This window comes from Poecilia formosa, unplaced genomic scaffold, assembly GCF_000485575.1.
Source record: "Poecilia formosa unplaced genomic scaffold, Poecilia_formosa-5.1.2 Scaffold145, whole genome shotgun sequence".
NCBI classification, from domain to species: domain Eukaryota; kingdom Metazoa; phylum Chordata; class Actinopteri; order Cyprinodontiformes; family Poeciliidae; genus Poecilia; species Poecilia formosa.
This window is the reverse complement of record NW_006800084.1, coordinates 559,874-571,475: the sequence shown is the minus strand read 5'-3', so window position 1 is coordinate 571,475 and position 11,602 is coordinate 559,874. Positions and strand designations below refer to the sequence as shown.

At 42.2% G+C, this 11,602-nt stretch overlaps 2 protein-coding genes across 2 annotated transcripts in view; one reads left to right on the top strand and one right to left on the bottom strand.

Moving 5' to 3' along the window:
• Nucleotides 1-294, top strand: part of LOC103145703 (very-long-chain 3-oxoacyl-CoA reductase-like) — a 7,912-nt gene extending 7,618 nt beyond the window's left edge. Inside the window, exons 11-12 of the mRNA XM_016676964.1 lie at nucleotides 7-25; nucleotides 120-294. Of these exons, the coding sequence (XP_016532450.1) occupies nucleotides 7-25; nucleotides 120-242 (142 nt within the window). The 3' untranslated portion in view covers nucleotides 243-294. The remainder of the gene's footprint in view (nucleotides 1-6; nucleotides 26-119) is intronic.
• Nucleotides 295-1,339: 1,045 nt separating this feature from the next.
• On the bottom strand, nucleotides 1,340-10,970 carry slc12a9 (solute carrier family 12 member 9). Its single transcript, XM_007563161.2, has 14 exons — nucleotides 10,635-10,970; nucleotides 7,200-7,406; nucleotides 6,931-7,065; nucleotides 6,675-6,812; nucleotides 6,283-6,585; nucleotides 6,081-6,188; nucleotides 5,806-5,917; nucleotides 5,559-5,716; nucleotides 5,401-5,483; nucleotides 4,802-4,926; nucleotides 4,492-4,684; nucleotides 4,228-4,402; nucleotides 2,605-2,751; nucleotides 1,340-2,511 (listed from the first exon to the last, which is right to left on the bottom strand). Exons 1-14 carry the CDS (start codon nucleotides 10,645-10,647, stop codon nucleotides 1,670-1,672), a joined length of 2,739 nt encoding a protein of 912 aa, XP_007563223.1. The 5' UTR covers nucleotides 10,648-10,970; the 3' UTR covers nucleotides 1,340-1,669.
• Nucleotides 10,971-11,602: the final 632 nt, after the last annotated feature.

The window sequence follows — 11,602 nt, the reverse complement described above, 5'->3', positions numbered from 1 at the left end:
CGGCTGTCTGTCCCATGCACTGCAGGTCAGAGCAGCAGCACGCCACGGTCTGCACCAATGTTTCAACCTGTCTCCTTCCTCGTGGCTTCACTTTTCTCTGCTTGAACAAAATCCTACAGAGCGTGGCTTTCTCCATTCTCGTGCCGGACTGGCTGCGGATGTCGACATTTTTCATCCGGTGGCTGAGAAAAAGTGGGAATATAGAAAGCTGTCGGAAAGATGTCCCTCAGGAAGAGGAGTGAAACAGGGAAAGACATAGCTTAAGGTTTATTTATTTATTTTTTTAAAAGGTGACTGAAATGACCGCTGACTTTTTGTTGCCCAACGCAGGCATTATAAGTCCTCTCATTACCGCAGATTATATGTAAAAACTTATTATAAACACTTATATTTATAATACATAATAAACATATCAGATTTGTGTATTTTATGTCTCATTAGAATAGAAGCTAAATTTATTCTCCTGCAGTATCATTACAGTAGTATAACTGTGCAATGTGACAATCACAAAAATAACTTGAAAAGCAAAAGAAGATTTCTCACAGATTGATATTTATGTGCCTCAGAAAAAAATGGTTCTGTATTTAGTAAACAAATAAGTACATTTAATATATAAATTTCAGCCTATTTAAAGGTATGCCCATGTGCTGCTGTACGGCATCTCCACTGGCGGTATGGTGGTCATGAAAGCAGCTTTGGATTACGGTGGACTTGACAAAACACTAGCAGAGTATAGCAACTTAAATCAGCACTCACTGTAGAAACTTCAGCTACTTGGATTATGTGCCTCTCCACCGTTTCTACAGACTCTCTGACCAATGTGATGCATTGCTTCATGATGTGAGAACAGCATCTAAAACTGCATGTCATTCTGAGGTGAGGTGTGGTAATTTGCTTCCTTTGAGTCATTTTAAGCAGAAAAACACTCGGCGAAAAAAAAGAAAGTACTTGAAGAAGGCAGTAACATAAAAATCTGGAAATTAATTGGAAGGAATGACAAATGTGTATTAAATGAAAGCCTAATCAATTAGTAGGGAATGCATAAAGCTTGAGAGGACAATCTATAACTGCAGTGGAGGGAGGAGAGAAAGACCCCAAATACACATCCAAGAAAGCTAGAAAGAACCGACCAATAACCAAATTATATACTTCTGGAATAAACTGAAAGGTTTAAAAGCTCAGAAGAGGCAATGAGAAGCTTAAAAGTTTGAAGACAGTTTGTTTGTGAAGAAAAAAAAAAGACATTAAAGTGTAAGAACTAACTTCTCTGTGGACATTTAGCATACTGTCTTCAAGACGACATTTCTGGCTTCAAAGAGAAAAAACATATGAACATAAATGGTGTTTTAACATGTTTATTTCTCTCGGTGGTCCCTTGGAGACACAGTTTTGCAAAGAAGTTCTATCAAGAAAACTTATGACCTGGCTTAAACACAAAGCCATGTCATGTATATAAAGTAGGAATGTCTCTTATTAAACTTCAAGTGCTACTTGAATGTGGACTTTTTCCCCGAGCAAAGAAAAGAAAAATTCAGGTGGTAAAACAAATAAATACTGCAGAATAACATTCTTAAATAATATTAGATGCTGAATTGGTACTACTTAGCTTTAAGTAAACGGAGAACTAAGACTTTGTGATATTTACATCATCGAATGAGGCGAACTGTGCTCAGAGATCAGTGTACGTGACCGGGGTGACCCCGTGAATCAACAGCGTAGGTCCTAAACCTCTGGTCACTGCTTCCAGCTGAGACAAGTAGTGCTGTGACTGGTTTCGAGCAGCAGGGGGCCGAGGTAAATACAGGAAGCGCACGGCAGCCTGAGAGCTGTGCTCCATCAACATGCGGTTCACTGAAGACAGGAAGTCGTCGGATAAACCTGGCGTTGGCTCTTCGCAGCGTTCCCCCTCCGGCAGAGCATAGTGCTGCACCACGGAGTCCCACGGCACAATCTTGATGGACGCCCTGATCCTCAGCTTCCTCAGCAGCTCCCGAAACGACTCTTCATTGACCACCCAGCCCTGGTCAGAGGAGCCCGTCTCCACATTCAAGAAGATTCTCATTCTTGCGTGACGCCACTTGCTTGACATGTTGAGCACGCAGGCCATCTGCAGCAGGAACAGACTGCACACATCCTGGTAGTCCTGGTTGCCCGGCTGGAGCAGGTTGAGAGGCCACACGTCTATCGTCCGCTCCGACCCGTCCACTTTGCTGTCTTTGCCTTCTCCCTGCAGCTGGAAGAAGTATCTGCCAAGGCACACGTTTTTCTTCATTTTAATGGCGTCGGAAATAATGCCGACGTACTCGTCCGGCGACAGCCACCGGGGGCTCTCGACATGTCGGACAGGAGGGAAGTGGGCTTGGAGCGAAGGCAGGTCCACCCCAAAATTATATTCCTCCTCACTGCCTTCTCCCACAGATGAATGGCAGAAGGCAGAGTCCTGCAGGAAGAAATCGTCCGGAGTGCAGCTGTCATAGAAACCCAGAATCAGGGTGTTGGGCTTCATGCCACCTTGGAGAAAGATGCGCAAACAATCAGACTCGGCACATGCAGGCAAAACAATGGAGATAATCAGTGTAGAGAGAAGGTTGGGGAAGCGTTTACCAAGTCCTGTGATGCGCAGCAGATGCTGTGTTCCCTGTCTGACTGAAGGAGACAGAGTGAGGTCTACGAAGGCCTTCACACCTAGTTTATCAACCAGACTCAGCCAAAAGTTGTACTGGGTCTGGACTGGGTCTGATGGCAGGGAGTCTGAAATACAAAGCATTTATTACAGCATGACCCCAATTAACAGAAATCATTTCCATTAAAGGGAATTAAGTTTGCTATACGGATACATTAAAGAAAATATGTTGAGTGGCACTAGTCCGACTTTCCTAGACAATGGTAACTTCCAGGTTCCTTTGAGATCATTGAAAATGACCACACTTTAAGTTATAGTATTTTATTCCATATTTTGCAGCTTGAGGACTAATAGGTTTGTGATCTCTGTCAATTTATTTGGCGTAATGACGAAATCTTAAGCAATACAATAAAACTTGATTTGCTATCAGCAGAACTGTTGCAAATTTTGTGTTTAGTTTATGATGAAATCAGAAAAAAATCTCCACTGATTAACATAACTAATAAATAATGTGTGAAAATGGAATAGTCTTAATGAATTTCACATAGATTGTTTACTTTGCATCAACAAAGGTAACCTGCAGTTTTGATAGCAGTAGGGTTGCAATGTAATTTCTAAAACACTAGAGGGCATAATTACAAAAACTGGAAATATAGCAAAAAAGAAAAAAAAAGAAAAAAAGACAAAGAAACTAGACTTAAAAAGTGCATTATTTCCATTACTGTATCTTGCTGTCTTGAAGCATTTTCCTGGAGTTTATGGAGATAAAAATGATGACCCATTTAGGCTGAAATCAGGGATGACTCAATATTCACATGACTAACCCTCAGGTGCCGCAACGCTTCAGAGAAAACCTTTGTTGATATTTGCCATGCCAACAGCAGCACTGGGGAAAAGGGCAGATCCAACAGGCGACCGCTGCCTATTGCAGTGCATGTAAACTTACGGACACCTACAGCCTCACCACGTCTTACTAAACCGGATCTGTTGCATGAGAACGAATGACAAAACTATCACATGCTGATGTACAACAGCAGTGGCATACTCCTAGGCACATGACTGGTCCACCCGCTGGGCGTGCTTAGCAAACGTATTCATAAATTTTCACATTGTTAATATTTTGTCACATTACAAACACAACAATGTATTTTGTGGAGATTTTAGGAGACAGACTGACACCGATTGGAAGGAAAAGCAAAGTTTGATAGAAAAGTTTCCAATTAAGTATTGAGTCAGGTGGCTGAACACAGAAGTGGGTTGGGCTTTTTGAAAACCAGGGAACGTTGTGTTTACACTTCTCAACTGTGAACTTCTTTGTGTTGGTCTGTCAGGTAGAATTCCTGTAAAATCCATGAAAATGTGTGATATTGAAGTGACAAAAATTCAAAAGGTTCAAAGGAGATGAAACTATATAACTAAATACCTTCCCTCCAATGACAGAGACACAATTTCATTCTTACAGTACATCAAGGTGGGAGTGAAAGAATTACATTTTTGGAAAAACAAGATCATTTTAGCAAGGAATCACAACATGGTGGTAATTTCAGGGGTAAGCACTGTGAGATCTATGAAGAGGACATTACAGAACAAACACAGATAATTACCCAGATCTCCCAGCTGCACATGCCCCAACACATACAGTCCGCCCTTCTTCAGCTGGTTCACAAACAGGATGAGCTGGCAGGAGGAGCGCGGGTTGGACACCATCAGCAGGACTTGGGGCCTCCAGAACTTCACATGGTCTTTCCTCACATCCAGCATCAACAGATACTTACGCACCTACACCCACACACATCAGTGACAAAACAGAAACGACACGGCTATGGAGGGGAACATGCCTGAGTTCTGCACATGTTGCGTCCAGGTACCTGATGAAAAATGAGAGCCTGGCTGATGTAGCCCCAGCTGCTTGTGGGTGACCTGTAGTGGAGGAAAAGCAGCAGCAGTAGCAGCAGGACGATGCTGCCTGACGAATACACCGGGTTGATGACAAACATCATGACCAAACAGCTGAGGATCCCCAGCAGGCAGGTGTGCCACGAGAAGAGCTGAAAGGTTGGTCTGTTAAAACACAAGGGGGAAACAAGAAGAAACCCTGACAACTGGATCCAGAGAGTCTGGAATCAAGGAAGCAAAAGAATATGAGAAGAGTCTTTGATAGGAAATGTATATTTTTACCTGAAGTTTGGTGCAGATGCCCACTCCAGAGCCAGACAGGCCAGATCTACAGCAGCATAAGCAAGTAGGTAGAAGACTGTCACGAGACTCGCCACAGCATTCAGCTGCCCTGCAAACACCACACACTGACAGAAACATGGAAACAGAAACGGATTGAGTCTGAGAACCTGCTGTTTGCAGAGCAAAATGTAGAAATGGAAAACTGCAGTTCTTTGCAGCCATTGTATCAAAAAGAGACATACTATTACTTAAGGCTTTAATCAGAGCCTGCAAAAACAAAAAAGGGAAGGAATGAAAGAGAAGAGAAGGGACGGTTTGGACAAAAGAAAAAAGAGAGAAGGAGATAGATGAGGAAAGAAGGGAAAAAAAGACCAGAAGAGAATGAAAGGAAATATAAGATAAGGAAGAAGTAAAAGGGACAATGCAGAAAGGAAGAAAAAAAAATCAAAAAGGTAGGAAGGACACATTTAGACAATAAGATAATAAAGTACAGCTATTTTTATATATTATTATCATCTTTTCAATATTTATACAGATCTGAAAATGACAAAATAATTTATTTATTTTTTTTTAATCCAAATTTAAGCTGCAGTACTGACCTGTGCCAGGCCCCAGGTGTACAGCACCGCCACCCACGGGTTCCCAGAGTTAGATGTGACCGTTGCCGGGGCCAACGGCAACCCTGAGAAGAAAACATTAACCCTCACATACAGGAAAGGGGCCGTGCTCAAAAAAATAAGAAACTCCCATAACTTACCAAAGAGATGATCCAGAGCAAGAGCGTGGAGAATGCGGGACGCTCCGATCATGGCGCACATCGCAGCTGACAGAGAGGCACAGTATATCCCAATAGTGACAAACGGCGGCCAGATGTTAATTCGCTGCAGGAAGCCGTAGTCTTGAATCAAGAGGGTCCTAAAACAGAATAAATCATGCATGATCCGCTTCTGTTTAACATAACTGAAGCTGGCAGGTTGTATGTTCAGGTATGGCAGCTGTGGCACCTGTCACACGTGGCGCTGACCAAGATGAAGAGGAGGACGTAGACGGTGAAGGTGTAGAAGACGGCGATGATGGTGCCTTTAGGGATGGAAATACTGGGAGTCTTCAGCTCACCTTCACACATACGTCGGGAAACGGCAAACATCTATGAACATGTTTATGCAGAGACTTGCAAAAGCAAAGCTTGCTTCAGCAAGTTCACTTTAATATCCTTAATGCAAAAATGACCTGATCCACTGTGATTGACATTAGAAACATAAAATAGTGAATTTGTAACCTGACATGTTGGCTCCAGCCATGATTCCAGTGCAGCTGGTGAACATGACAGCAAACACAGTGGCAAACGACATGACAGAGTTGGTGCTGTAGTCCAAAGAGTAACCGGCTGCACAGAAAAACATTTAAAGAAAAACCCAAAGAAAAGCTGCATTATTCGCCCTTCTTCACAAGCGTCAGCATTGTCGATAACCCTGACTCACAGCCTAGATTGTTCCTCAGGGTGGTGGCGCTGAAACCCGTGTAGCTGGCGTTGTAGCGGATCGTCTGGTTGCCGGGGCCCACGCGGGTGATGACGAAGTCTTTCGGCTTGACTGCCACAGTGCTGATGAAGACGGACAGCAGTGACACGGTGACCACCAGCAGGATGGCGAAGGCCGTGCGGGAGTAAATGTGGGCGCCCACCAGGCACACGAGGAGACAGAGCAGGAGCACCACGGAGGAGTACAGAACTGTGTACCAGTAGCCCTGAGGGAGAACCCGCAGCCCTCCGGATACAGACGACTCTGAAATAAATGGAATGACGGACCTCAATCCAGGTAGTCTGATGACTATCAAAAGTAGGTTTGGGATTTTAAGCGTGAACGCGACGTACCAGGATCTGCTCCGAAAACATCTAGGACGGCCTCCACAAGACCCAGGACGTACTCGCCACACGCAAACACTTTGGCAAGAAAGAACATCAAACCGATGCTTCCGCCAAACTCGGGTCCCAAAGAGCGGCTGATCATGTCTAAAATCATTTCATTAAGGATTGTTTATTGGTAAGTGGCAGTAACTTATAAATGTGGGACAAATTATTAAAAGGAATAATTAAAAACCCACAATCTGTTCACAACTAGTAAGGATACAATACGCTCCACCGCCCTGAATGGCTCCGTTAGTGGAAATGGCACAGATCGACAGTACTGTGAGAGATATGATTGTGTAGGCGACGACCACCATTAAAAGACCCTGCAGTAACCCCGCGTGACCCACCACAAACCCTGCAAAACGGAGACCACATCACCACAACTGAGCAGAGCCCAAAATGCTTCACAAACAGCAAAACTAAACTGAACTCGCTTTTCTTCCCCCCACCCCCACTTCTCTAAATTATTTTTGAACCAGCGCCACACACCTGTCCTCAGAAACAATATGATGCTGAACATGGAGAGGATGGTCGGCACCATCACGCCAAAGAAGGTGTTCAGTCTGCGCGGGTCCTGAGCTGCTTTCCCGGAGCTGGAGTCCTGGGGGGAGTCCGACGCCGTGCCGCATGTCGCTGCGGTCAGGGTCAGCCCACAGACCCCCGAGGTGATGAGAGGGGAGCGTTCGTTTGGCATGGCTGCAAGAGAACGAATGAAACTCATCGCAGTGCTTCAAACGGACTCAAATCAAACCATTCTGAAACTGAAAAATTTGATAAAAACACTGAAGTTTCTGGTTACAATATGAGACCAGTACACCATGTGAAACATCACTAATTAAGTTCTCTGGCTAAAAAAAAAAAAAGATTAACAATTAGTGAAAGAGATACTGCAACAAGATTCTGAGTGCAAAAAAAAAATATCTGCGGGGAAGTCAGATGGATAAATACCGAACAGCTGTGATCATTGTGCCCTGAGGAGGCACAGCATTAAAAGCAGACATGGGTCTGTGATGGGAATCTCTTCATGGGCTGCAGGATATCAGAACATCGCAGTCAGTGAACAGTGTTCATTGTTCAGTCTCAAAATACATTTAATAAAAAGAAATAAAATGCTGCCATGCAACGAAGAGAAAAATATAAACAAGATTCAGAAAAAAAAGAAAAAAAACTCAAGTAACTGGACAAAATTAAAACAGCATCTGGCTAAAAGCCCTTAAGGGGAGCAGTTTAGACTTTGGTACATGTTGCTTTTTATTAGCATATAGTATAAATTTACTCATCTGAAGATTAAAGGTTCTCTACAATGGCTTGCAAAAGTAATCACATTGCAGCCACAAGCCTCGTTCGTTGGGGTTTCATCTGACAGAGGAGCACACACTAGTGTATGTCTGTGATGTTCCTCACATTCTCAATTGGATTTAGGTCTTGTCTTTGATTTAGCTTTATCCAGCTTCCTAGCTTCCCCATTCCTGCTGAAGAAAAGCATTCCCACAGCATGATGCAGCCATTACCATGGCTAAAAGTGGGAATGAAACTAGTATTTCACACAACCCATTTTTGGTCTCCATGTAGATCAAACTCAGTTTCATTTTGGGCCATAACAAAAATATGGATGTTCTTAAAGGGCTGGTTGCACCAGAATGGATTGATAAAACCCATTAAACTGGTAAATTATGAATCAATAGTTGTCCCTCCAGGATTCTGATTGTTTTTTAATCAAAATCACAGATTTTGTAGTGCTAAAATATTAGTGCATCATATTTGCACTAATATATGATGTTAAATGTGATTTTTTTTTAGTTAAACTCCATCCAGTTTGACTGAAATTGAAATATTTTGCAAAGAAGAATAGGCAAAAACTTCACTTTCTACTCCCAAGATATGCAAAGCTGCTTGAGACCTATAGCTGCATCAAAAGGTAGTTCTTTTTTCTTTTTCCTTTTGCAAAAACAAAAACCTGTAACCCATGCATTCTTTCCTTCTTACTCACATTCATCCACTCATTACTTGCTGTTGATTTATCTCAAAAATCCAAATAAAATCCATGGATACCATCGATTGGAGCATGATAAAAACGTGAAAGCCTTAAAAGATGTAGGATTAGTTTAGTCATTCATTAACAATGCAGTATGCATTAATTTAATTTACAACAGCATGGTTCTGTATAGTTTAATAGCTGATGACAAACAAATAGATGTTTTACCATTTTATGAAATGTCGTTTGCTCGGTAGTAAAATAAACACCTTAAATTACTAAATTCTTTTGTCCAGTGGAAACATTTTTTCACAGCAGTTCCTCTTTTGAGGAGCGCTCCTCATGACAGTCACTGCACTCCGGTGTTTAAAATATCCTCACATGTGTTCATATCTTGAACTTTAAAGCAATTTGTTGCACAAGATATTGCGTACTGCCCTTGATAGGCCCCAAAGGAGAACCTGTGAGTCAAGCTTTCATGTTACGCTTCTTAATAAAGTCTTCCGCTTGCACTTGAGGTTTGGTATTCGCAGTCATCTGATTCGCAGCAGCTTGCTTGTTTTCACATGCAGCTTAAACCAGAAAGAGATCACCTCAGCAGAGCGCCACGCCTCGGATGTCCTTTAACTCACTCATTTTTTTTTTTTTTTTTCTGAAGGTTACCCTTTACGATCAGGTGAAATGCTCAATGAGTTGCTCAGCTAAAGGAATCACATGATGGGATAAGCAGACCCGGTCGTGAAGAGTGTGTAATCTCTCTGATAACAGTCTTCCTGTTTGCTTTTGGGACAACTGAGACACCGTCTTTATCGCTTCATAATGTTTAGAATAGATATATTGAAAAAAAAACTGTTTTTCAAGCTAAATAAAATAGTTTTAACAACCAAAAAGTCTGGTAAAAAAAAAAGACTGAAAATGTTTCAGAAGTGTTTTTTTCAGCAGGATAAAACCCCGAAAACATACAGAGAGAACATTTCTCTTCTTCCACAGCTGTCTATGTCTCCAGAATCCTACAAAAGAAAAGAAACTGGATTTAGCTGAAGAGAAGAGAACATTAGACAGAACCCAGGACTCGGATTTTGAGACATTATGCTTAGATGAATGGTCAAAGATCTCCCTTTCTCTCCAAATGCTCCAGCCTTTGGGAATGTTAAAGGAGAAACATAGATGCAGCTCAAATGGGCATTAGGCAAAGTATAGACAGCAGAACTAGTAATTTTAACAATAGCAATTATTTCTCATCGTTAATAAATGGACTCAATCCAAAGTTTGATTCTACATCTTCAGTGTTATACTTTGCTCCTCTAATGAAAGATGAGTTTATTTAAGGTTTTCAAAAAGGGATGCCATAAATAACTGTAATTTTACAATGGGAGCTATGAGAGCTTCTTATGCAGTGATCTTTATCCATTTACATTCAGTTTTTTGTGTTGTTCGTGAATTAACTCGAAGGTGTACTGAGGCTCTCTGCCTCACTATGACCTATATCGTTTCAAAGGGGAAGTTATAGGCAGAAAGGTCTTCTTGCGTTTCCTTCCCTATAGTGTGATGTTGCTGGGTTGCATGCTCCGCAGGAGGCTGTTAGTGACGCACTGAGCTTATGATGCAGCTGCAGACAGACCACATCTATCTGAAGGCCCTCTGTACCTCAGCGAGCTCCTCTTCAACTTACCAAAATAAAACAACGCTTCCGTCACGTAAGAGACGTTGCGTGAAGGTGGAGCGACTGCGGCATAAATTTAATTTAAAAAAAAAAAGTTAACGCATTTTAAGAGGGCGAAAAGATGCAATGAAGACACTTGACGTCTTGTTTACGCTTCAGAAGTGAAGGTCAAGAAGTTACCGCTGCTCTTATGAGACAATTTCCCAGTCAGACAACAACATGCTGGATGTTTGCACCCTGGAACATCCGCAGAGGTCTCATAAAATAAACGTCTAAGCAGGCTTACCGCTCAGCTTCATCCACTTCCTGGCTGTTAGGGGCTTATTTCGGGGCTCCGCCGCTGATGCCGGTGTGCGCGCGCTGCTCGGCGGCGTCGAGGTGACGCTCTGGCAGGCAGAAGGCGACCACGACAGGCCGGTGACAGGAAGGGGCTCGGAGTTACCTCCGGACAGCGGGATGCTGTGTGAAATGTGCTGCCCAATAACAACACATCTGCCCCGTCACGCCTCGTGCCCCCTGTTATTTGTTACAAAGAGTCACGGGAGCGCAGAGACGGATGCCCATGTGACATCCGAAGGGGAGGACGAAAACATCTCAAACACCAGCCAAGGTACTGCTGATGGAACCTAACCCCGCCCCTAAAAAATGTGCATTTTTCTTTATCACCACAAGAGGTCACTGTACAGTAACATGCACTGATCCCTGTAAACGGAATCTTTAAACTTTTCTTAAAATCTATTATTTTGTAACTATTACTTTAAAAGTTGTAATGCTATTCAACATTCTATAATTATTTCATTCAAGATGAGCACATGGGGTTCCTCAGTTTTGTTTTTTAATCCTCATTTCATTATCAAAAACCATGTAAGTTATTCCCGAAATCCAAATACCAACGTCAGAGATAAGTTTATGTCCATAGCACAAATGAAAACAACCAAGTGCTTCATAGTCGAGCTGAATAAATTATTTTACTTTTCTTCATTTTGAGCAAGGAATGTTCTGTGGAGATACAAACACAAAGACTAGGAAACACTAAACTAAAAGACAAACAGAATAATCAAGTGACACGAAACACAAATAATACCTTCAAGACAACAAAAAAAAACTATCCATAAAACATTGGATTAAATAAAAACAAGAAACATGCTTAAGAAAAATAAAACAGATTAACAGTAGGTGAAAATATAAGTTTCAAGGGATCTGAAACTTGTCCGAGCAGCATCTACTTTGTAATTTATCATTTTGGGCCTGCCA

Excerpts from the sequence above, each read along its gene's own strand:
- slc12a9 (XM_007563161.2), bottom strand. Across the intron at positions 6,189-6,282 it reads CCTGAGGAACAATCTAGGCT|CCGGTTACTCTTTGGACTAC; the intron begins GTGAGTCAGGGT and ends TTTTCTGTGCAG. Across the intron at positions 4,927-5,400 it reads ACACCTGGGGCCTGGCACAG|TGTGTGGTGTTTGCAGGGCA; the intron begins GTCAGTACTGCA and ends TGTTTCTGTCAG.